Source organism: Oryzias latipes, chromosome 7 (assembly GCF_053564925.1).
Source record: "Oryzias latipes strain Hd-rR chromosome 7, Olatipes_Hd-rR_3.1".
Lineage (NCBI taxonomy): Eukaryota > Metazoa > Chordata > Actinopteri > Beloniformes > Adrianichthyidae > Oryzias > Oryzias latipes.
In genome coordinates, this window is record NC_136243.1 from 35826029 (window position 1) to 35851765 (window position 25737).

The following is a 25737-nucleotide window of genomic DNA, read 5'->3' on the forward strand; positions in this document are numbered from 1 at the left end:
GATGGAGTAGGGTGAGGCCAAACAGTACATGTTCTCAGCACAGGCGGAAGTTTGAGTCTATGTGGGCGGAATTGACGTTACAAACTTGAATTAGACCAGAGTTTTAGTGGAAAGAGGACATGACCAAAATAAATCTACAGCATCTTTTGGCTGTTTTTGACAAAAAGATGCGGTTACATCAATGTATTTTTTTAATCTTTGCAGGTATAGTCTGGATGGGTAGAATTTATGTATTAATTTAAATGAGATTTCTTTCACTTTATTGTCTCTGTTATTCATTTCTTCGCTGTCAGCATTTTCACGTTTACATCTCTCCATTTTTGTTTTAAATGCTGTGATTTTCTGAAAGAGATTTGCCTTGATCTACTTTAATTTAATGTTTAAAGGCTTCATAAAGATACGACTATAATATTATAGTGTATGATTTCCCACTGTTTCATAACTCGAAGAGGAGCTTCGATAAATGTCATTTTTGCGACTCCGTGCCACGAGCGCTTTGAAACAATCCGAGCGTAACGTGAACGCAGCATGAGCAGTGACGCAATGCATGGGCGTGTTGTCATGGCTGTGTGCAGCAGAACCTTTCAGCCTCGTAAATGCTCGTTTTTTTAGGTAAGGCAAACATGTCAGCGCGCGTGGCAGACACAAACATGGAGTGTCATCTTCCCACGGAGTGAACGCCGTGGACGAAGAGCCGGTGAGTTTCTGCTCCACGCCACGGCAGGTTGGGTCTCACGGCCAAACACTAGTTAGCTAGCTAGCGTAGCGGCAGCCTGGGAGCAGCTAGCGCCCGGACGGAGCAGCTGTCTGTCAGCCCGCCGAAAGCTGCCAGGAGGCTGACCCCGCGCGCCCGCGTCCGCGAGCTGTCCTCCAGCCGCGCGCGGCCGCGAGGGTCCCTGCGTTCCGCTCCAGCAGCAAACACGACCACCGTCGGTCTGGCGGCCAGAGCGACGGTGGTAATCCGTTACACCCGCGTTACTCCCAAAGCAGGGTAACGAAAGAATTGGAGTGAAAACGGAATCTGCGGGAACTGAAGTAGTCGAGTACTGAAGAACAGTCGGAATGAAAAACCGAGCCATCGTTGATCATGTCTAGAATCAGGCAGACACGCGAACGTTTCCCGGTTTGTCTAGAACCGCCGATTGTCTGAAGGCTTTATGGATGTTCTGGTTCCTCAGACCAGTTCCCCTTCAGACCAGAATGAGCTTGTCAGACGTGAAGAACCTGGATGAACGCTCTCCTTCCTTCACAGCTGCTTTCGGACCCACCTATATGTTTGTTAGATGTATTTGTAGAAACCCCACAGTCATGAGTGGAACCAGCTGGAGGAAAACTCTGATGCTCCATATGGTTCAGGTCCGAGTCTAAAACACCTACACCAGCTCAGCGGGCTTGTGGTAGAGTGTCTGCCCCGTGACCTGGAAGGTCATGAGTTCAGACCAAAGACCCTAAAAATGGTCCCCAGTGCCTCCCTGAGTACCCACTCAGCAGTGTTGAGCTGTGTCTGCAGCTCACCCCCCAGGGGAGGGGGCTGCTGCGGAGAACACATGTCCCACATGTAGGAGTGTGACAGATAACGGGACTTTAACTTTAACACGTTTATGGATCCTTTGATTCCTTAATGTAAACCAATCGGTTGTGATTCCAACATCAGGTTTTCTGGTGGATTTCTCGCCGCTGTCTCCAGCGCTTGCACTTGCTTGCTCCATTGGAGGGAAAATCCTTACAGACGTAAAAAGGAGAACACACTGGGAGCGTCCTCCTTCAGGAGGAGTCCTAAAGGCAGATGATGGTTCCTCTCTCTGCCTTCATCAGATAAACACCTCAAAAATCCTGATCCCTCTGAAGCCTCGCAGGTTTGCTCAAAGCGGCGCCTTCCTGCTGCATGTGGCCGGCTGATGCAGGTGCACACACCTGCACCGGCCTCCGCTCATCCTCAGCAGGAGGTCCAGCACAGATACCAGGCTTTCAAAGCAGACTGGCTTCGCATCAGCTGAATGACCGATAACCATAAATGCTGTTTACAGGAAGTGAAACGGCTCTTCCAGCTGTCGCATTCTGACCTAAAACAGGAAGCTGAACTTTTCACCCTCTGGTGTGGCTGTGGAAGGACGCCGTTCATGAACCAGACTCTTCACCCTTTCTGTCAGAACATTAAAACAAAACAAAAACAACTGAAATTAGTGACAGGAAGAGAGAAACTGAAGGACACGAAGGGTCCGAAGGCCGCCGCCCCTCAAGAAGGATGTGCAGACGAGCAGATCACTGACAGCGGCGTGACGGCCAGCAGTCGTCTGAAGTGACTGCAGACGGTGAACAGAACTCGGGAAGCACAGGGACGGCCAAACCATGAAAGACACCCAGACCAAGCTGATGGCGGTGAAACGAAAGCGACCGACGGCGCCGACCGGGAGAAGAAAATCAGACGCTTGTAGATTTTCATAAAAGTCCTATTCTGTGGATTATAAAACATCTAATCTGATTGAAACGTTTTGTAATCTGAGAACATTTTTCTGACAATTTTTGCCTGGACCTTTGATTTACCTGAACGTCCTACAGATAATTAGTTGAAACCTTTAAGTCATGTTTACCTAAATGTGCGGTTCTAATCCTGGTCTTTCTGTCCAGATTGAGGGCGTGATCCGATGCCAAGCGTGACCCGGATCTCGCTGACTTTTCATGTGGAGGAGAAGGATCTGCTGACGTCTCCTCTGGCTGAGGTGTGCATCTCTTTTGTCAGAGCTCTTACTTTGAAATGTGAACTTCCTGTTCCACCAATCAGAGCTTCAGTTTGATCAGATTAAATGTAAACAGTTCTTCATCCTCGTCATGCTGGTGTTCATTTCATAACATCTTTTATTGTGACGCCAGAAGCTTTGTTTTCATGGTTTGGTTTGTTCTCCATTGAAGCTCCATAAGAACGGCGCCGCTGTCAGATCGCCGTTCACGCTGAGCTGCAGTCATGAGGCCCTCCTTAGGTTTGCTTCCCACTCTGACCTAGTGTCCTTGAGCAGCGCCCCGAACCCCACACCCCGTGTGTGAATGCATGAGTGGATCTGCGAGGCGCGGCGTTGCCGTGGGGCAGACTTGAGCGAGGCGGAGGTGTTATCTGCTGGGGGGGCGTCAAAGGCTCCTCCTGAACGTCGCTCTGTCCTCACGGCTGATGGGGTTTGATGAAGTGCTGGTCTCAGTGTCAGACTGAGCAGAGGATGAAAAGCTCCTCTCATGGCTGAAGAACGGCACATCTGTCTGACGGAGAACACTGACTCGTTTGTTGGCGGGATGACGGACGGCGGGAATGAGCCTCGTTTAATCCGGGGTGAGCGGGCCGTGAGCTGCATATGTGTTGTTTGGAAAACGCGTGGTCGATGTCCTCTGCCCGGGGGGGGGGGGCACCAAAGTGATCTCCAGCCCCCCTCACCGTGTCCTGATCCAGAAGAATTCTCACCGCCATGCAGAAATGTTGCAGCAGCATGGGGGGCACGCGGACCCCCCAGGGCTGGAGCCTGCAGGCAGAGCCCGCTGGCCTGTTTACACCAACGTCAGGACGCGGCGAGCTCGCCGTGGCGCGTCCTTCCTCTGCTGCATGGTGGTAATCCCTGCTGACACACCACAGAGGAACAAATGCTGCATCCTCTCGCTACAGGACGCCGCTCCGCTGTCAGTGTGCATCCAGCATCCCAACGCCTGTTTTCCCGGACCCCCCACCCCTGGGTTCACTGTTGGAGAGCAGCACAGAGGGGCTTCAGCTTTTCCCTCCTTCAGATCAGAAAGGTTTTTATTTTTAGCACAGCTTGAAGCTGCTGGAGAGCGTCTGAGTAGTGGAGAGGTTGGAGCTGCTTCCTCTGATTCATGTTGTGATCGGTTTCTGTGTTCATCTCCATAGCAACAGGTAAACCGCCCAATCAGACCAGCCGCTTTCCCACTCCCTGCAGCTGCAGGAAGCTGTTTGCATGCCTTTTAATATTTGTTAATTTTTCATCCTGTTTTAAAGAGACCTTTATGCGACCTCTTTAGAAAAGACTGCGGGGTCACCTCGCTCCTCGCTCAGAGGCGGCGCCTCCTCATCAAACATGCCGGTGAGCCCGTGTTGTGGTCAGGCGTGTTTGGCGTGTTTTATACTCTCTCATCTCTGGGACAGACATGGGGATCACATGACCGCGGGACTCGGCAGACTTCACTCTGAATCTTTTTCATGTTTGAGTCTTTGTGACACAAAACAACGCTAAGGATATAAATAAAGTTTTATTTGAAGAGTTTCTATAATTGAGCAACTATTGCTTTTGATGTGACGTTTGATGGAACCTTTTTGGAACCGGTACCACAGCGAAGAACTCATCACACCTTCCAGCTGTTGAGGTTCTGTTGCTAAGTTTGAGCGGTTCGATGAGAGAACATTTCCCACAATGCTCTTCTTCCTGATACGTTTGCCTGAAGCACAGTCCACTCAGAAGATTGGCTCTCTGCTTGTTTGTTTTTCCCTGGGGGGGGGGGGGGGGGGGGGGGGGGATAAAACCAGTTTGTTCCAAAGCTAAGCCCAAAGTTCACAGTTAACCAAATAGTGCATTTGGACTGGGGGAGGTCCACTTCCCTGCTGGGGGGCTTCAGGTTCTTTTGCCCCTGAACTGCAGAGATTAGCAGAAGTGAGCTGTGGGGACAAACAGGAAAAGAGCTGCTGGCATGTTCAAGAGTGGGCTGAGGACCATGGGGAGTGAGTACACGCATGTTCTTCTTCCCAGGAAGACCCGGCGCTGCTTTAGGGCAGAACCGGGTCTGGTTTAAGGGAGAACCGGGTCTGCTTAATGGCAGAACCAGTTCTATCCAAGAGCAGAACCGGGTCTGGTTTAGGACAGAACCGGGTCTGCTTTAAGGGAGAACCGGCACATTCCCAAATGATCCAGGAAACTTCCAGAAACCTCCACCCTCCTCTCAAGCTCCATCATCAGAGAGCAAACCATCTTTGAACGCGGTCCAGAAGAACCATGACGTTCTGTGGACCCGGGGGGGGGGGTGGGCACGCGTGCAGGAATCTGCATGTTTGATGAAGGTTTAGCAAGTCTTCATCATCCAGAGGAGTCTGCACCGACCTGCTGCAGAGATTTCATCTGTTTGGAGTAAAATAAAAGTTAAAATAACTTCAGAATATTCTGGAAAAAGTCTTCCTTAAAAAAGAGACAAGGACCAAAAAAACGGATCCAGACGGGATCCAGTTTCATCCTCTGAAGACCAAGAGCAGAAGAAGGAACGGTACCGCAGCAGCAAAAGCTGAGTCTTTTTCCTGAATCGTTGGTTTTCCACACTAAAGTTTAACAAAACTTTTGTTACGGGGACTGACTTTATTTTCTACCATTACAAGTTGGAATTGATGGGAAATTCTAGAACCCAATTAAAGCTGTTTATAATGGCCCCCCATGGTGTGTTCAGGTGAATGACCATTTACCTGACTGGTTACGGCGTAAAGCAGGGAGGTGTCCCGTCTCCTACATTATTTGCCATTTTTATTAACAGTTTGCTAGATGAAGTTAAAGGAGCAAATGTTGGTGTTGATGTGGGGGATTTAAAGAGTCTATACTGCTGTACGCTGATGACATAGTGCTTCTATCAGGAAAAGAAACAGATCTTCAGATTATGTTAAATCAGGTTTTTATGTGGTGGACTAAGATGAGAATGAAGATAAAATGTAAACAAACCCAAGTTATTTATTTCAGCAGTAAGTGTCATCTGCTAACACGTTTTTAAATTTTGTTTTGGTTTAGCAACTTTATCCTTAGTTAAAACCTATAAAATCCCTGGGACTTATTTCAGATGAACATCTTGCATGAAGGAATCAGTGTCAGAGTCAGCGGGACGAGCCTGAGGAGCTGTGGTAAATAAAACCACAAGCCACCCGTTTCTGCGGGCGGAGCGCCGTGATCCCGTCTGTTTGCCCTCTGCTGCAGACCGCCACGACCCAGCAGAGCGAGGGTCATCTCCTGCACAAAAACACAGAGCCATGTCCACTAGAGAGACCTGACCTGCATCACAGCTGCTGCTACAGCCACACCTGTTGTCTCTAATCCAACTGTGTCTAGTTAATATTTGAATGTGTCCAAATCTGCATGAATCTACCGGTAAATCTGTTTTTGCTCACAGACAGGAAATGCCTCGCTTTCCTGTTCCTCTCATGTTTCTGAAGCCTTTTCCTCGTCGGCTGGCTTTCAAACAGAACCGCGTTCAGAAATACGGCTTTTGAAAACGAGTCTCACAGAAACATCTGGGTGGAGGGCAGCACTGAGGACGTGCTGAGGACATGAGCGTGTTTCTGGGGGGTCGGGGCATGATCAGTGCAGCCGGGCAGAGCGGCCCACTCCAGCTGCTCTCCAGAAGTGTGCCGTGATGCTCGGCAGCCCTCCACCAGCAGGGAAAAAGGAATTCCACTGCGATCCCACGCCGCCAAACACTGATATTGCAGTTTGCCTGTTGGCCAGATGTGGGGGTGAATCCTGAGGGGTTCACGCGTTTGCTCATGGAAAGCGGGGCAGGGTATCAGAGGGTCCCGCCTTCTTTCTTCATCACTTTGTGGTCTTTATTCATCTTCAGCACCAGCAGCAGTGAGGGGGGGGGGTGTTCAGGGACTCATCTTCATGCTGATACACATCAGATGAACTCTGGGCTGATGATGAAACAGCTTTTTTCACCGCATGGCTCCAAACGTGTCTCCGCAGTAACCCCCGATCTGTTCCCGGAAACCACCCTGCTGCCGTCTCTGCCCGCCATTCCCTCGCCACGAACCAGCTCTGCGGCCCAGCAGCTGCGGCGGCGCAGAAGCAGCGTAGGGTACGCCGCCTCCAAGCCCCTCCCCCTGGGCTCGGCCTGCAGGAGAGGCCCCCATAGGGGCAGCATGGAGGTGGGCATGCGCGTTGTGCGTGGCCTGGACTGGAAGTGGGGTAACCAAGACGACGGGGAGGGGCACGTGGGCACGGTGGTGGAGATCGGTCGACAAGGCAGCACCACCACCCCGGATAAGACGGTGGTGGTCCAGTGGGATAGCGGCACACGGACCAATTACCGGACCGGGTACCAGGGCGCCTTTGACCTGCTGCTCTATGACAACGCTCAGATCGGTAAGCATCCTGACCGGAAGAGACGTGCTTCTGAATTCAAATGTCTTTTAAAGGGTTTGAAGTTCATTCTATGCTGCTGCACCACCCAGGCTCATGAAATGTACATCGTCAGTTTGTTCTGCAGAAAATATACTCGATGTTTCTCCTTGTGAACAGAAAGAGAAAGGGTTCAAAGGTCGTTGTGGTCTCTGAGTGATGGTGCAGCCCTGCAGATGTTTTCTGAGAACATGATGCTGCAGGCGTCAGCCGCCGTCCTTCGTGTCCTTCGGTTCCAAAAGTTACGGATTCATAAATTCAGTGGAGAAAACAGAAGGTTTACTAAACGCCTCTGCTCTTGTTTCTGCTCTTCGTAGGGGTGCGACACTCCAACATCATATGTGACAGCTGTAAGAAGCACGGCATCATGGGAATGCGATGGAAGTGCAAAGTGTGCTTCGACTACGACCTGTGCACCCAGTGTTACATGAACAACAAGCATGACCTCAGCCATCCTTTCGAGCGCTACGAAACCGCACACTCGCAGCCGTGAGTAATGCGTGGGGGCAGCGGCAGGGATTTGGGGGCAGTTGGGGCAAAAGTCATCCGAATGCCACAGAGTTTAAACATACTTTAAGAAGTTACTTAAGTACATTTTGGAAAGACTTATTTTATTGCCTCACTGTGATAAGAATGTGCAAACATTTCTGATTGTTATTTGTCTGTTTGTCTTTATACTAAAATCCCTAATAATGTAGTTATAGTGAAAATAAGCCTTTAGAAGACATTTATAGGACATTACTTAGCATTTGTAGATGATTTGTGATGCCTTACAAGTGTTAATAAATTACTCTTAAGTAATTAATTCATATAAATAGTGGATTCATTGTTTGGCAGCTCCTCCTCTTGTCATTGTGAGTCATTGATAAACATATCAAGAGGGTCTTTGTTACTAGTTGTTGTATGACACCTGCTTAATGCTAATAAATGACTAATAAAATTCTAATTAACTCCTAAATCTCTCAAAAATCCTAATACATGTCTTATAAATGTTTTTAAAAGCCTAATAAGTTTTCACAAATGTAGTAAAAGCTAGTAAATGTCTTATGAAGGCTTGTAAACACATTACTAATGCTTTTTATGTCTAATAACTAGATTATTAAGGAATCTTTTTATAAAGTGTTACCGTTTTCTCTTGCCTAAGTCAGGTTGAAAGTGTAACCGGGTTCAATGCAGGACTTTGCGAGACAGTTGGTCTGAGTTGTTTATTTGTTAGTAGTTGACTCATATTGAACCAGCAGGTGATGAACGGTGTCTTTGGTTCTGCAGCGTTCCCTGGTTTAATGACCCGTGAAAGGTGAAACACGAGAACACGGATGTCTGAAGGCAGTAAAACTCCTCACTGCAAACTTTACCCGCTTTTTCTCAGACATGAACATTTTCACACTTTTCTCTCTTGGTTAAACGCTGAACAATAAGTTAAGATGAACACATTCTGTTCAGAAGACGCAGGAGATTGATTGACAAGGTCTACAGCCAATCAGGATGGAATAAAAGAAAAGCATGCAGAATTGCAGAAAAAATCCTTTGCTTAACAGCAAAAGATAAACAGAGAAGAAGCAGTTTGTTGCAGCTTTCTATCTGCTGCAGAACCTTTGACTGGATTCCCTCACAGTCCTTTCATTCTGTGTTTCTGAAGTCTCATTGCTGTAGTAGAGTAACACCAGGATGAACCTCTGCTAATATGTGAGGTAAACACAAGAGTCTTGAGCCACATTGGAAGGATCAACTCTAATCACAGGTTTCTAATCCCGTCTGCTAAATACACTACAGAGCTCCCAGCACAACAACAGCGGCGTCACCTCCATTAGACCCCGCCCACGTATGGAAGCTCTGCTCGTTAGTGCCGCAGTTTAATTAGCCAAAGGGGCAGATCTGTTTCGCCGCAGCTTTCGTAACCACACGGTTCGGTCAGGCAGACCTCAAGTGTTTGGCGACTCCAAGTTTCCAGAGCAACTGGAGCGAGCTCCTCCTTTAGATCCGCTCTGCTGCAACAATTCACAGCGAGGCTCCGAATGCCCGAGGCGCCGTCTGAATGTCAGCTGTTCCCGTTTTAACGCGGTGATACGGATGACCCAGATTCCTCGGTAGTTCCATGTGGAGCCGGTCCAGCTCGCCGCTGTGGTTCCTCTGGCCGGCTGTCCAGTGAAGGTCGCTCAGAGCTGAAGGAAGCACATTAGATCAAATTTCCAGGATGAGTCTCAAGGGAATTTATGGAGCAAGCAAAAGAACTGACCTGTGTTCACATCACAGAACTACATGGATCAGTGTCAACACATTTAGTTTGTTCCTCTTGCTGTTTAGTTTAAATCCAAACTAAGGCTGCTCAATATGAAGAAAACCTGCAATTTGTGATGTCAGTGATCAATATTGAGATGACTATAAAACGTGTGACACATGGACAAAAAGCAAAACATCTAAATACATCATTTCCATTTCACTGCAACATTTAAAAAAGAAAAAAGAGTCAACATAACTTAAATGAGGAGGCGAGCATCGGACACCAAAGGGCTCCCTCCGATTGGTCAAATGCATACATGGATTTTTTTATTCATTAAATACTTTAAGCTGCCATAAGACTGTTTTAGCACATTTAAGGTAACCATGTGTCGCAATTTTCTCCGACTCCTGCCATATGCGTGTTGCACAACGGTTTCTTTTAAAGGAAGCAGATTCCTGACGTCTCTCCATTGTTGGCGAGGAACCAGGAGGACGCCGTCACGTTAGACTGGCTCCGCCTACTGACTTCCTTAAAGAGGAAGCGGTCTGAAATGTCGGGTCTTGGACACACCAGGGTTCTTCTCGGGCCACACTGACCCACAGAGAACATCCAGACCGCCAAACGGCACGAGTGTGGCTGAACGTGCTGAAACTCCAGAGTAGAGAGAAGAAAATAGTCACATTTGATGAAGCCAGAACCCATCCAGAACCCTCAGTTGTCTGGAAGGTTGTGTTGCAACCCTGCAGTATTAGGAAGCTGCTCAGAACAAAGTCGGTTGGTTTTCTTTTTCTGTTCCGTGCATTTTGGCACGTAGCCACGTAGCTTCATTGTAAATCTTCTGCGCCGTTAAAATCTGATGCTTTGTTTACATCAGAAATGGTTTCTGTTTGGTTCCGGGTCCCTTCATTGGTAGATAAAGGCTGTGACATCATGGCGTGTTGTTGTAAGCTTCCTCCCAAACATTGTGTGATACTTGAGCTGCATAAACTGTTCCATTGTGCATTACATCAGAATTAACCGGATTAGCATGCTAGCCGTCTCAGATTAGCATTGCAGCCTCCTGGAAAGGAGTTATTAGATTATGGCGTCAGATCCTGGACACATGCAGGAAGTCTATTTGCAGAATTCAGCTGGTGCCTGTGTTCATGTTGTGTCATACGTGTTGTTCATGTTGTGTAGGAGTTCACGCTTGATCAGTACGTTTATTTTCTTTAGTAACCGTTTCACAATGTTTACCTCTGATGTAACATCCAGAGTCAGGTCAGGGTTGTGTGTGTTGTTCATGTGTGTATCTATGCATGTTTGTGTGGGTGTGTTTTTTGTGTCGGTGTGTTTGTGTGTGCATGTGTCCACATGTATCCTCAGTGACCTGCAGTGACCTCTGCTCGCCTGTACCTGTGTTGACGTCAGTCTCAGAATCAGGGGTCACTGCTGCTCTGGTTTACCACATGCATAGACGGTGTGGCGCTCCAGCGGAGGATTTGGAGCACGAACAGGACCGGTGGTCATTCACCTGACCGTGTCTCTGAGCGAGCAGCCGGACTCAGGAGAACCGTGTCTTTGGGTCAGTGTGTGAGCTAACGGAGTTGAATGAACAGTCCTGAGAAAGCGTGGAAACCATCCTGCGGATTCATGTTTCCAGTGGTGTCCAGACAGAATAAAGGCGAATGTTATTCCCACATGTTTACGTTCAGCCAAGATGCAGATTGCAGCTTTGACCGCATGGATTTGAACTGCAACCACGGCTAAATGTTGTTGTTAGCACGTACTAGCTTAACCCTAACCCTTCTTCCAGGTCAGTGCTGCCAACAATACAAGCACGGATTAAAAAAGTGATGAGCAAACAAGCACCTAATAATAATCATTCCAATGATAAAATCACGTTTAGAAGATCAGCTGCTCTTTGCTGCAGCTTGTTTGTTTACAATAGAAAGTCAATATTTCTTCTTCTGCAGTGGTTTCCGGTATTTTAGAGACTTCTGCACGTGTCACAATGATGCATTCTGACCTAAAGTGTGGCGTATGGAAACCTTTGTAAAGATCAGATAAGGTTTTTCTGGGCCCGGTTCAATTCTGATCCCGTCTTTCATCCCATCAGAGAGATTTTGCACATGTAGAGAACTCAGTCATTTGTTGTGTTGTCTTCTGCAGCGGTCACACACTTTTGTTTTGACACACGTTGTGTCTTTTTTGAGTCTTATGTTGTCGCTGAGATCCGGTGATGTTGTCGTGGTTTTAAACTTTGTAGCCTCCCTTGTCGTGATGCAGCAGCAGCAGCAGCAGTGAGGCAAACTCAGATTAAAGAAATCATGTTTGTCACTTAAAGACGGCTCATCCGGACCGATGACGCACAGCCAACAACCAGGCCTGAAAACTCTGAGGTTTCATCCTGAACAAAGGATGAGACCATCATCAGAGGGTCTGGGCCGTCTCCCAAGGAGGGGCCGTGATGCTCCCTCAGAAGACACGGAACGTTCTCCTCCAGGTCTGACCTCCTTTCATTCCGAATGATTGGAGGAGGGAGTTTGAAGAATTCCCAGCCGGTGCCGCCTCCTCCGTATTGTGAGGAAACATCTGTCAGAGGAGCTTCAGGTGATCCGTATGTGTGCAGCTCTCTAATCGGCTCTGCCCTCACAAACATGCCCCACCTGCTGGGGGAGTCTCGGCCTAATCCTTTTCTTGAGCCGCCCCCCACCCTCGTCCTCCACCTGCAGTCACGGCGAACGTGCATTTAAGCTGCTGCCCTGCAACTTTCTAGAGTTTGTTTTGTCTGCTGGATGGGACTAAAGTTGTCCACCAGCGGCGTTTCTGCTCACGGTCTAAGATAAATGTAAAAAGAGAGAAGAGTCTCCTATTGCTGATCGGTCAGAGTTTCTACTGTCGTCACAAAATGAGACAAAACCCTTCGTAGTCTTACATTCTCAGACAATTCAGCTAAAAAAGGTTTCATTTCCTTTTCCCAAACTGGTTTAGTTTGATAAATCCAATTTTCATGTAACAATTTATTAATATGTTTGTTAAAAAAAACAAATAATTCTAAAAACTCACTTTTTCCCTAAAAAAAAAAGTATATTCTCCAGGGGAAGCTTATTTTGATTGAATATTTAGTTTGTACCCAGCGGAGCGTTGAAGCTGAGGCCTGAACAGAACCTGTTGGTTCTGTGTTGGAGTCAAAGAGGAAAAGGGTTTGACTCTTGACCTCTGCTGCGTCGCTGTGGGCGGGAGGGGTTTTATGTCCGTACCATGTCTGCGAGCGCGGCTCACATTTGGTTGATCAGGATTAGAAATCTGGATCCCTGAGAAGAAAAGCTGCTATAAGAAACTTAACCTAAAACTCCGAGGTCAAGTTTCTCTTTACAGGCAGCTGTCGTATCGGAATACATTTGTCGTAAGAGCAGGATCTTCCATTGACGCTGTAGACGAGCACCTCTCCCTGAGAGCCTTTTGATCGCTCTGCTGTCCAGGATTAGGCTCAAAGCTGTGCTCAGACACTCTCCATTCTGAGCACAGACCTCAGTCCGCCTCTGACTGGCTTCTCCTGCTGCTGCAGCTGCCAAGAACCCCAAACCACGGCCAGAGAAAGCAGAGCGCTCGGCAGGTGGGGGCAGCGTTAAGATCTCTGTCAGGAGTTTTTGGGAGGTTCTTCTCTTCTCCTCTCTGGATGTGAAACGATGCTTCGGGTTCTTTTAAACTGCTGTTGGGTTGAGATGGATTCTGGAGCTTGATCTCGTCCAAAATTATGGGAATTGGCAGCTCTTTTGCACCACGATCAGATCAAATTTTCACCATCAGGTATGTCGGATCTGAGTGTACAGGTAACGCTGCAGGTCAGGTGACGGCTTTTAACCTTAGATTTGATCACGTCTGATGAGTTTCCCTTTTGGTTATTGCGTAATGTGGACTATCGCTAAAGCCGGAGTTCTTTTCTACTGTGGACAGAGAAACTGGTCCCTACACCCTCATGTCCCATCAACAGTCAGAGAGGTTATCAGACCGACACGTTTTGTTCGCGTTAAGGCAGAAAAACGCCGTTTAGATGCTCAGGATGTTGCAGAACAGAAGGGCCTGTGCTTCAGCGTGTCCTCCTGCTGTCATTGCAGAGTGAGCCTGACACCGAGGCAGAACCTCCCACGGATCATCCTGAAAGGAATCTTCCAGGGCGTGAAGGTGGTTCGGGGACCCGACTGGGACTGGGGGAACCAGGACGGTGAGTGGCGTGCTGGGCTCCGCTGACCCGTTTCTGAGGAGGGTGAAACCGTGCTTTCCCGTCTGCGGCGCCTCGCAGTCTGTTGATGTTTGTGTCCTCGCTGATCCCTGTTTGGTAACTGTGTTCTCTGCTGGGAAAGTGTCTGCATTCTCCATGTAAACATGGCCATTAATCTTCAGGAGAAAAGAGTTTCTGACCTCACAGGCTGTTTGGAAAACATCTGCTTTCTCCATTCTGCTGCAGACATGGAGCTGAATGCTCCGTAGAAATGTTTTATTTCAGAAGTGAATGAGTCAAAATGTCCTTCTGTTGTCTTAGAAGATGCGGGGTTTGGTGAAACTCCACAGAGTTTGTGTTTTTGGAGGTGGGACTTCCTGGTGCTCTCATTGACTTTCATTAGAAACCCAACGGTTCCAGTCATTTCTGACTCCGGATTCTCTGCCATGTTAGTTTAGTGAACCGTGTTTTTAGCGTGCTGATCGGCCTCCTCGCCCTCCAAACTCATGCTCCGTTGTTTCCTGCGTATGTGTGTCCTCGGTTCTGTGCTCTCACCTGCGTTTAGGCGGGGAGGGGAAGGTTGGGAAGGTAGTGGACATTCGAGGCTGGGACACAGAGTCTGGTCGCAGCGTTGCAAGCGTCACCTGGTCTAATGGCACCACAAACGTCTACCGCATGGGCCACAAGGGCAAGGTAGACCTGAAGTACGTGTCGGATGGTCAAGGAGGCTTCTACTACAAAGATCACCTCCCTAAGCTGGGTAAGAGGATGCTGCTCCTCAGCTTTCATCATGGAAAGCGTCAGAGTTGACTCCTTGATGTTTGTCCTTCAGGAGAGCATGCAGAGCTGCAGCGGCAGGAAAGTGCCGACGGCCATTCCTTCCAGCAAGGCGACAAAGTCAAGTGTCTGTTAGAGGTGGACATCCTGCGACAGATGCAGGAGGGCCACGGGGGGTGGAACCCCAAGATGGCAGAGGTATCAAACCAGAAACAGGAAAACAATTTCAGAACTGCAGGAGCCAAAGTGTCTGCTGGTGATGGCTCTGCAGAGACGGGATGTTCCTCAGAGGTCCAGTGGTGCTGAACGGTGCCGTTTGTGTTTCAGTACATCTGCCGGATCGGGACGGTTCACAGAATCACCGACCGAGGAGATGTCCGAGTTCAGTACAGCAACAACATCCGGTGGACTTTCCATCCCGGGGCTCTCACCAAGGTAAGCAGAGGCTGAGAAGCAAAAGCAGACGCTGCAGGTGAAGCTTTAGGACGAAACGTCTGTGCAAATCTGTGCTCTCCAGGTGAACACCTTTGGAGTGGGTGAGCTGGTCAGAGTGCTGGACGAGGTGGAGACCGTGAAGAGGCTGCAGGCTGGCCATGGAGAGTGGACGGACAGCATGACGCCTGTACGCTGCTCTGCAACCCATAACAGCCTCTCATGAATGCAAAGTCTGAACGCTCACAGTTTGCTTGAATTACTTTGTAACTCGTGAACACGACTGTGAATCTTAACTTTGAGGAGTTTCCTCTTTTCTGATTTTTGTAGAAAATTGCACATAGAATGCTTTTTATTGTGAGATCTACCTTTATTGTAGTCCTGACTCCAGCCTCTAACCACCCAGGGGTCTGATGCCGACTCACTGACCAACGTTCCTTCATATAATCATGAAGAGACTCGGCTGGACTTTAGGCGTTTGTCCCGGAACCCAAGGGGAACGTTGAAAGTCTTGCTCCTCGTTTCTGTAGGTTCTTGGCCAGGTTGGGAAGGTGTTGAAAGTGTATGCAGATGGTGACCTGCGGGTGGCTTTCGGAGGCCAGACGTGGACGTTTAACCCGGCGTGCCTCTCCGCTCAGCCTGTGGACGTGGACGCCAATCTAATGACGACAGAGAACCCCAACGAATCTGGAAGTAAGGCCTCTGGGACCAGCGCCCCCCGCCTGAACGCTGCAGCTCCTTCTCCTCATCCTCTCTTGCCTGCGTTTGCCTTCATGCATGCCTCTCGCACCCATCAGCCTTTTCTCTCCTTTGTGAGAACATTTCCTTCCCAGCATGCCCTGCGGCAGCACGCTGAAGCGAAGGCTTCTGCTGCTGCTCAGCTGACGGTTGTCATGATTCAGAGGTTTGCAGCAGCCTTGCAATCATGACTGTGTATGTGGAGGGGTGGGCACTCAGGGGGGCACATTGCAGTGCATGGTGGGACATTTTGACTCATTCATGTGGTTTCCGCTCAGCCGAGTTTTGATCATTTCTCTCTCAGCAGCTGTGAAAGAAAAATGTAAAAGCTTAAAAAAACATTCTTTTTGTTTTTGCCCTCTTATCCATCCCACCCCCCTGCTCCGCCCCCTCCCTACCTGTCCAGGTACGGTCATTTCCGTGCTGGAGAAGCTGCTGTCCCAGTCCACGGAGCAGGACAACCCCTGCCGGCTGGTCATCGAGGCCGCGCACGGCAGCGCCGTCAAAGTGAGGGAGCTGGTGCAGAAGCATCCCGACAAGGTTGGTGCTCCCCCCCAAACACTCAGGGTCCCAGACAGATGGAAGGGGGGGTCATTAAAGCCAAGACCAGCTCCATCCAGAGATAAGATCTGTTAGAAAAGAGGATTTCAGCTTCTGCGTTCTTCAGGAAATTCTGACTTTCTGCCGCTTTGGCAACAAATGTATGAGAATCAGGTGATAAATTTAAGGATGTAGCTTAACAACAACAGTTATAGAGTGAAATTCTCAATGACAAACACGTGACAGACAGCTGTCTGTCATCTCTGAAGGCTCCTGAACTGCAGGTCTTTCCCTCTGAAGATCCCTCTGAGCATGAATGTTATTGTTAAAGAATGACATCATGTAGGATCTCCGGTAATCCCGCCTGGTCGTCTGTGGCCTGCCTGCTTACCGGGATTACAGCTGACGCGCGAATGCTGCTGTTCATGCACAGATTATTTTGGAGCAGTCTGTGCCGAGCTCTGTTGGGGGTCCGCGTCACTTCTGAGGAACCCTCATCCGTGTCTGCGCTCCCCGCAGGTGGACATCAAGAACCAGGGGAAGACTGCGCTGCAGGTCGCCGCTCACCAGGGCCACATGGAGGTGGTGAAGGCCCTGCTGCAGGCCAACTGCTCCGTGGAGGTCAAGGATGAAGACGGAGACACGGCGCTGCACTACGCTGCCTTCGGGTGAGGACAGCTTCTTGTCAGAACAGTACTTTCAAAGACGAGCAGGTCACAAGGGATTATGGGAAAAGTCCCCGACTCCTGACATTGTTTAGGAAATCGGTGAAAATGTGGTGATTTGATCTGAACCTGTTTGGACTTCTCCTGCCTCAGGAACCAGGCGGAGATCGCGCGGCTGCTGTTGAGCAAGGGGGCCAACGTCAACCTCCTGAACAACTCCATGTGCACGGCGCTTCACATCGCCGTCAACAAGGGCTTCACGGACGTGGTGCGAGTGCTGACCGAACACTCGGCGGACGTCAACCTACAGGTGCAGCTTTGAGTCTGTTTCATTGCTCACGCTCCCCCCAACCACATGACCGTCTACCTGCTTTAGCAGCGGCGTCCTCCTGGTCTACATTGAGTTAGCGAATGCGACTCCAAGCTACCGAATAAAAGCAGTGGAAGCTCCTTTAAGCTGTCTCTGTGCACAGATGTGTTTGTGATCACAAAAACATGGTCCCTGAATCCCCCAGCTAACTGCTTTACTTCTGCTCCAGTAACGAGCTTGCTCAGCTAAACCACGGCCCCCTTCAGTCTGGTTTCAGTCCCAAAGTCCCGCTCAACCCGCCGGTTAGACAGCGTCTTAGTGAGAGGCTGCTGCGTTTTCTGAATGTTTGTTCTGTCCAATCTGCTTCTGTCAGGACTCGTACGGAGACACTCCGCTTCACGACGCCATCGCTAAAGACTTCCGCTCCATCATCGAGATGCTGGTGGTGGTGCCCAGCATCGACTTCACGCAGCAGAACCACCGAGGCTTCAACCTGCTGCACCACGCCGCTCTGAAAGGAAACAAGCTGTGAGTCTCCACACAAACCTCTGATGAGGGCAGACGAGTCCAGACTTTTTCCACGCCTGCTGTTTCTGTGAATGTGGAGGTTCATTCTGCGTGATAACGCTCATGGAGATAAGCCCCCGCCCCCCCAAACACAGTCCACATCAGTGTTTGTTTTGTCCTATGAATTGTTCCCAGACGTCTCACATGGGAATTCCGGGATTCCCAGCCTCGGTGTTCCCGCCGGTTCCTCCTGGAGAGGTTCTGTTTACGTCAGCTGTGTGGAACCGCATCTCCTCACACAAACTGAAACTCACAGCAGGAATGCATTAGTACTTTGGAATCTGTGAATATGGCTGAATGTTAAATCTGCAAATGCTTTCCACAGATATTTTCTAGTTCAGGATTAAGAGATTTAGACTTTCCAGGAACTTCTAAATCTGGAAATATTGACTTGGCTAAAAAGAGAGTGAGTTTTTAGGAATGAATCCACTCTGGCTGCTGTAATGCTACCTTAACAAGTTCTGGGAGGTCCGTTTCACCGTTGGCACTTCCTGGTTGAATCGGTCCTTAAGGATTTATTGGTGATGTGGGGATTTCTAACCGGCACTACAGAATGAAGCTGGACCTTCATGTAAAAGCAGCAAATGATTCCTGCAGCACCCAAATGTTGTGAAATAAACATGGAAAACAGCTCAAACCTAAAAAACTGCTGAACATCTTTACTGATCTTCATTTAAAGGAAGAGCTGCTAAATTCCTTTCAGCCTCGTGTTAATCTGCTGGATTACAGTCTGGAACTCGTAGACTCCTGTGGTTTAGACTCCTGCACCACAGACTGCAGGCTCATGGTCTGCTTCTGGGTATCAACATATTTGGACCCAGAGTTGATCCCCAAACACGGAACAATCAGAGCCCAGTTTGGGCAGAAAGGCTCTGTTGGGGAACCCAGATCAGCTCAAGCGGGTCTGGGTTCGTTTCCAATCGGTCTGAGCTTCGGTTTGCTCTGGGATTCCTCGGCCTGAAAACAATCCGTCCTCGGAGCGGAACCACTGGGCCACAGCAGCCACTGACTAGGACGGCAGGAAGCAATGAGCCGCGGACGAATAAAGCAACGATTGTGGTGTCAGCAAACAGAATCTAACGGTTGTTTGAACGTTTATTTCAACACGGCTGAAAACGCGGCTTCCATGCTTTTCTGTGTCTCGTTACGCGACACGTCAAGTGCTGCTGTGACGTCATCCTAAAAACGACCTTATAGCTTCCTTTAACAGAATTCTCTTAGAGCAACGCCATAACCCCCCCACGACTCACTAAAGTGTGGTCCCATCAATTCAGACTCATTAAAACAACTTTGAACCAGGCACACATCACTTCTCACTGTTTTCCCGGTGATCTGTATGTCAGAAACACTCATCGGCGCACCTTCTCCGCCGTCAGTAACCGCCCTGCGGTCTCCACTGGACCAAGGAAGCGAATAAAACGTGTTGAGCCTGATGTTGATACAGATGTTCAAAACTTGTGAGCGAAATTTAAAATTGGAATGAACTAAAAGCACAGGACTTCCATCATTTCTTTCTCTAGTTGCTTTGCCCCGCCCTCGTTAATTCCTGACCAATGAGTGAAGAGATCTTTAGTCACATGGTTTTGTTTACAAGCTTTACTCCGGAACAGGAAAGTTCCTTTGACGGCAGTCTGAATACAGACCAAGCGCACGGTTCAGGACTGGATCCGGACCAAGCGGTTTTCCGGGTCTGAATACTCGTTAAGATCCAAAGGGGGACAAAGTTTCTGCATGGGTTTTAGGTGGTTTTAATGCTGTGTGGTGGAACAGTGTTAACTGAAAACCACCTATCGTCTTGTAGTCTATAGATTAGATTTCAAACTCATTCCGACTGATGCTTCTGCTGGTCTGCAGGGCCACAGAGAAGATCCTGGCCCGGGCGCGACAGCTGGTGGACGTCAAAAAGGACGACGGCTTCTCTGCGCTCCATTTGGCCGCTCTGAACAACCACAGAGATGTGGCTGAAGTCCTGGTCAAGGAGGTGAGCGGTGGAGGACGGGGGGCACCTCCTCCCTGCCGGGCTCCTCTCTGGACCTTAACGTCTGCTCCTGCAGGGCCGATGTGACATCAACGTCCGCAACAACCGCAACCAGACGGCGCTGCAGCTGGCCGTGACGCAGGGCCACACGGAGCTGGTGCAGCTGCTGGTGGACGAGGGCGCCGACGTCAACATGGAGGACGAGGACGGAGACACCGCCATGCACGTGGCCCTGCTCCGCCCACAGCTGGCTAACGTCATGCTGAGCCCCGCCGTGGGAACCGGCGCCACCGAGGACAACAGCGAGGGCTGTTCGCCCACGACGCTCCACGGCAGGGTGAGGGCTGATTCCGGGGGGGTCAGGATTTGGATTTGATAAAGCTGGGAGGGGGGATTACAGTGGCCTTAAAGGTTTAAATACGGCGGATAAAAATAACCGTAGAGAAGGCAAAGACAGAAATAGACGGTGAAGCTGTTATTGTTAAACAGAAGGTCAGATTTAGCAGGTAAAGCCTCATGTGAACCGGAACCAGGTGAAGTCAGGACAACGCTTGAGGAGCAGACGGGGAGCTGTGGAGGTCTTTGGTTCAAAGGCTGGCAGTGAATTCAGAGGAGGTCCTTCATGATGGAGATGCTTCCCAAAGGAGGAGACTCGCATGAATCTGCCTTTCTTTCAGCAGATTCATACAAACATTATTATTTCAACCTGATTTAAACAGCAGTTCAGCTCAGGAGAAACTGTCCTTATGAGGGTCTGAACCAGAGGTCTACAACATTTAACCCGTCCTTCGTGTCTCTATGCTAAGGAAATTTTAAAGAAAGCGTAAATGTGTAGTTTTGATTCATTTGTTTTAGTTTAATGTAGTCGTGTTTGTTTTGATGTCAAAATGATAGAGAAGGTTTCATCTACTGTTCAATGGTTGTAGTGTTAGAATTAAAGCAAATGTTCTTATCTTCTGCTGCTCTTACTTTAAAACCATTTTTTAAACCAACATTTTCCTGTTTATATTAAATGGCAGAAGGATGATGATGCATCACAGTCATTACAATGGTCATAACTTTCTTCCATCTTAAATTCCAGTAACTCGGCTGCAGCAGGAGGATCTTTTCTGACACTGGATGTATTTTATTTTGAAAGGAACTTCTTTGTGCTGCAGTAAAAAAAAACATTTTTTTATATATAGAACAATATTAAACTGTTTACTATTTAACATCTTTATTTTCTGGATGCATGAATGGCCCTAAAAAATAAATGAACAGTGCAGGGATGGGTTCAGGTCTGTAAAATACTGGACCGAATGGCTCCTTCAGGGTTAAAGGTCGCAGACGGCTGGACTAAAGGGAACGTCTTCACACTCTTATCTAGTGTGTGTGTTTTTGGGGGGGGGGGGGTCTTCATGACTTCACTCTGTAAAACACGTCTCCTCCTGATCGTCGTTCTTCCTCTGAACCGTCTCCTCCTGTCTCCACGTGCATCTGCAGCTAAGCTCCTCGGGTCTTCTGGGAAACGGCGAGCTGAGCGTGGGCACCGCCATCGCCTGCTTTCTGGCGCAGGAAGGCGCCGACATCAACTACGCCAACCACAAGGGCAAGAGTCCTCTGGACCTGCTGGCGGACAGCGGCGCGCTGCAGCTCATCAAGAGCTTCTCTGAGAAGCACAGGTAGGAGCGCCGCCGCAGCCAGGTGATGAGCATCACTCGTTTCTTACGAAGGGCGCCGTTTTCCAGGTTGCAGCGCCTGCAGGCCATCACGTGTGGGCAGGGCCTGAGCAGCGCCAGCCTGCGGCGGGTCCACACCACCCCCAATACCATGACCAACCTGGTTCTTCCCACACCGCCCGGGCCCAGCGAATGCCTCATCTGCTCCGAGCTGGCTCTCCTGGTCCTCTTCTGCCCCTGCCAGCACAGCGTGGCCTGTGAAGGTGGGGGGGGGCGTCCCTGAGAATCATGCAGTCGTGCAAACAAACAGGACGTCAGCTGTTTGCTGTTCTAAGCTCTGCATTGTTTTGTTCTGAACAGAATGTGCTCACCGCATGAAGAAGTGCATTAAGTGTCAGGTCACGATAACCAAGAAGATCCGGCAAGGTGAGAAGAACCTTTTAGTTCTGGGTTCCTGGGAAGGAATGTTGTGTAAGGCCGTCTGGGCCGCAGGTTTTCTATAAATATTTCCTCAGTAAGTCCGTCCTGACCTTGTCTTCAGTGTTGTAATCAGCTTTCTGTTATCTGTGTCGGCGCAGCAGCAGGCCGCTCTCCTCTGGCCTGTAGTTCCCAGAACGCGGCTAATGTTGACTCTCTCCGCAGACCAAACAGAGGTGGACTGCAGCCCCGGGACGGAGAACTCCGAGCAGCACAACCTGCTGGAGCAGCTGCAGTCCCGCTACCGGCAGATGGAGGAGCGCATCACCTGCCCCATCTGCATCGACAACCACATCAAGCTGGTCTTCCAGTGCGGACACGCCTCCTGCATCGAATGCAGCGCCGCCCTCAAAACCTGCCCCATCTGCCGGCAGACCATCCGCGAGCGCATCCAGCTGTTTGTCTGAGCCTGCTCCTCAGTGGGGGGTGGGGGGCTGAGCCTCATTCTCACCCCCGGAGGAGGAGCTGGTGGGGGGGGAAGCTTTGTTCCATCACATTTAGTTTGGGTGTCCTGGAACTGATGGCTTTAAAGGCCCTTCCAGCCGGACGGGTGATTCTTACCCGAGCCTGAAGGCGTCAGAGGAAAGCGGCGCCGCGGGTGAGGAGGGCCGAAGAGGGTCCCTCACGCCCTCCTCTGCTGACTCCGCCCAGGCCCCATTTCCCGTCGGATCGTTGCTGCTTGAAAGTCTGTTACCCATCATCCTCTGCGGCTTTCCGGCCTCTTCTGTTTACGCGGCGGCGGCTGCACAGAGGTCGTCGTCTTCTCCTCAGATTGTGAATTGCGTTTGCTCTGTTTTGTATCGACCTCTTTATAATCAGTGTTACTCTGCAGAGAGCTGCTATAGGTAAAGGCTCTCCATGTAGTCCCCAACCACCTGTCTGTATGCAAAGGGGAAAACACACTATATATGCATGAGAGTATGCATATGCTAAAGCTAACGTGTTCTTGCGAGTGTTTGTCACGTCTGTGGTTTTTGATGCACCTTTTCGCTCATGTGTGGACGCTGCTTCGCTGGTCTCGTTTTGGCTCCGTCTGCTTGGCAAAAACGTCTCGTTCCTGCTGGAGTTCACCCCACTGTCCTCTTCTCAGGGTATCGGATCATTTGAAGCACTTGGGATATCCGTAAATGTTTCAGGAGCTCCTCCCCCCTCCCAGACCGCCTCCTGCTCTGGATCTGTGCGATTAGAGGAGCGCCCCCCCAGGAGACAGAATGTGAACCAGCAGCGAGAGCTCCAGCAGACGAAGCACGACTTCAAACATCTGTGATGAGGTGAAACACAAAGAAGCACCGGTGGCCTCTGCCGCCCCGAGTGCTGCTGGCACAGAGAGTCGGCCCGGACCGTCACTACAGCGGAGGAGGTCAGAGACGCCCCTCGCCGTGTTTTTGGACAGGAAAAGCCTTCATTTGACGTCCTCCTCATCCTCTCCAGTGTTTTGCTGTGTTCCCTTTAAGGGCTTATGCATATAAGAAAAACAAATTATTTATATCTTAATTTAATTTGATCTACTTCCAGGTGTTGGAGGTTTTTCTGTTTTGGATCTTTGTGTTCCCAGATTTTGGGAGAGCCAATGTTAAAAGTGTACATGTGAATGTTGGGGTCTCTGCCTTTTTATGTTTAAAAAAAAAAGATGTGAAGGTGGAAGCTAGACAGACCAAGTTAAACTAAAGGTTTACTCTGCAAAGAACTTTTTCATCAGTGCCAAAAAGCATCAGGGTGTGCGTGAGTGCCCAAACCTGTGGACACGCCCACCTCTGCGTCTAGAGAGGACTGAACTGTTCCGGCGTGGGACGGAGAGCAGAGCCTGCGTTTGGTTTCCTCACAGTCGGGAGTTTTATTTCAGCACATTTTTATTTAGCTAATGTTGTTGGCATTGTAGCTTCAGCAGTATTCCCAAGTCCTGTGTGGTTTGGAGCTTTTTACTACTATATATTTATATATATATAGAAATATTCAGACAACTGAGGGACGCATTTCTTACAGAAGTTTGAGCATTTAAGGATTGCCCAACAGTCTTCTAAGTGAAGAGTTTTCCAGACAATGGCAATAATGTGTTTTTTTTTACTAAATGAAAAAGGTTTTTGTTTGTTTGCTGTTACTTTGTCCTTTCAGAGGTTTGCTGTGAGAGCAGAAAAACACAAAAAATCAATCTGAAGATGAGGCGTGTTACTGATGGGTGTTTGTACAGTTCAGCTCATGTCGGCCTTACTGTCTATTCCTTCCCTGTTGATGTTTTTCAGTTGTATTCTGTACAAAAATATTTTGCAATAAAACAGAACTGTTTTTATAAAGACGTGAGAGCGATTCAACCTCCATCAAAACGGGGAACAACTCTGCATGAGGAGAAAGACCGTATTTATGACATGTTTTACCGTCTGAAACAGAAAATCCTCATCGTAGACTTTATGGGACAGTCGTCACCTCTGTCTGCTGTTTGAAATGATCGCAGACCAGTCACAGCTTCAGGATGAGAGTTACAGAAAGTACAGTTGGAGGCTGCTTTGGTTTGGATTAGTGGGGTAAAACCTGTGCAGTTATGGAAGCATTTCTGTAGAATAATTCAAAATAAAAGTCGATACCTGAAATGCTTTTTCATTTTCAAAATAAAGCTGCTTTTGTTGACTCAAAGTTAAAAAGAATAATCGATCCGCCAAACATCTTTTTCTTCAAGACCGCTCATTCTGTCAATTAAAATGATAAAGAAAATGGAATTTGACATTTCATTTTCATCACCCCCCTCCCTCTAGGAAATGAATAATGTGACACTTATCACACAATAGATGTGAAAACGAAAATGCAATGAAATGCCAAATTCGAATATCTTTAAAAAAATTTATTAAGTGACAGGATGAGCGGTCTTAAAGAAAAAGAGGTTTGGAGGATCGATTTTTCTTTTTAACTTTGATTCAACAAAAGCAGCTTTATTTTGAAAATGAAAAAGCACTTCTGGTATAGACTTTTATTTTGAATTATTCTACAGAAATGCTTCCATATGCAGTATTCTAAAGCAGTGTTTTTCAACCAGTGTGCCGCGGCACACTATTGTGCCGTGAGAAATTGCCCTCATTAACTGATCTAAAAGCAATTACCATCTCCAGGAAATCAGTCTTTGTTCATCCAAACAGGCCCTGATAAAACACTGAGAAGTTAAGAATATGAAATGTCATAAAATTATTTTTTCTTTGTGTTTATTTGATTCTATTAAAGACATTTTGATAACAATAACGGGATACCGCGATTTAGCTGCAGCTATAACTGTGTAAGGAAAAGTCCCGCCCCTTTAACTGTCTCCACCAATCATTCTTGAAGGCTTAATCACATGTCATCAGTCTGACCAATCAGAAGTGGTTAAAGTCTTCACTTCCTTGTTTCGATTTAGCGCAAAAAAGTCTCTGTTCTAACAAAAATACCAGCTAAAGCTCGTCTTTAGCGGTGTAGCTTTCCACAGAATCTGGTATCAGACTGGAACAAGAGAACAAAACATTGAAGCTCAAAGACGCTGGTCTTTCTGCGGTCGGCGGATTACGGGCACTACATCTCCCATGATGCAGTAAAGTGACTGTCTAAGCGCACAATGAGTCTCTCCTCTTAACGTCTTAAAACAACGAACACACATCAAACAGTTTTTGAATCTTTTGACTGAATTTTTAATACATCTTTTAGAAAAAACAGCTGCAGCTTTTCTGCAACTATTATCCCAAAAATGCATGTGAGATTGCAGAGCGGCTGTAGATCAATACAGACTGAGCTTTTTCTTTTTTTTAATTTATCTATTTTTTTGGATAATGGTGTGCCGCAGGATTTTTTTTAAGGTTAAAGTGTGCCGTGGCTCAAAAAAGGTTGAAAAACACTGATCTAAAGGATACTTTGTGGACAGAGAGAGAGAGAGAGACTTTAGTTACCCCGAGGGAAATTGTTGGGTCTGCTGATGAAACTTTATAAAGAATTTGTTTTGGCAGACGCCATCAATGATATTTAGACAAACTGTTTCCAATAAGTGTGAACATAAGAAGCTTAAACAGAATGTCGTT

The 25737-nt window shown here is 48.4% G+C and overlaps 1 protein-coding gene across 5 annotated transcripts; it reads left to right on the plus strand.

Moving 5' to 3' along the window:
* Positions 1-519: 519 nt before the first annotated feature.
* mib2 (MIB E3 ubiquitin protein ligase 2) lies at positions 520-23997 on the plus strand. Of its 5 annotated transcripts, XM_011476648.4 has the most exons (20): positions 520-697; positions 2629-2720; positions 6705-7103; positions 7457-7628; positions 13461-13567; positions 14130-14324; positions 14397-14539; positions 14669-14776; positions 14859-14963; positions 15304-15466; positions 15918-16051; positions 16571-16719; positions 16870-17026; positions 17400-17554; positions 19448-19574; positions 19648-19908; positions 21054-21232; positions 21299-21492; positions 21590-21655; positions 21872-23997. In XM_011476648.4, exons 3-20 carry the CDS (start codon positions 6881-6883, stop codon positions 22111-22113), a joined length of 2880 nt encoding a protein of 959 aa, XP_011474950.1. In that variant the 5' UTR covers positions 520-697; positions 2629-2720; positions 6705-6880; the 3' UTR covers positions 22114-23997. The 5 variants fall into 5 exon arrangements, with proteins under 5 accessions (XP_011474950.1, XP_023812057.1, XP_020560042.1 ...); XM_023956289.2 differs by lacking the exon at positions 6705-7103 and having other exon boundaries at positions 521-697; XM_020704383.3 differs by lacking the exon at positions 2629-2720 and having other exon boundaries at positions 521-697.
* The last annotated feature ends 1740 nt before the right edge of the window (positions 23998-25737 follow it).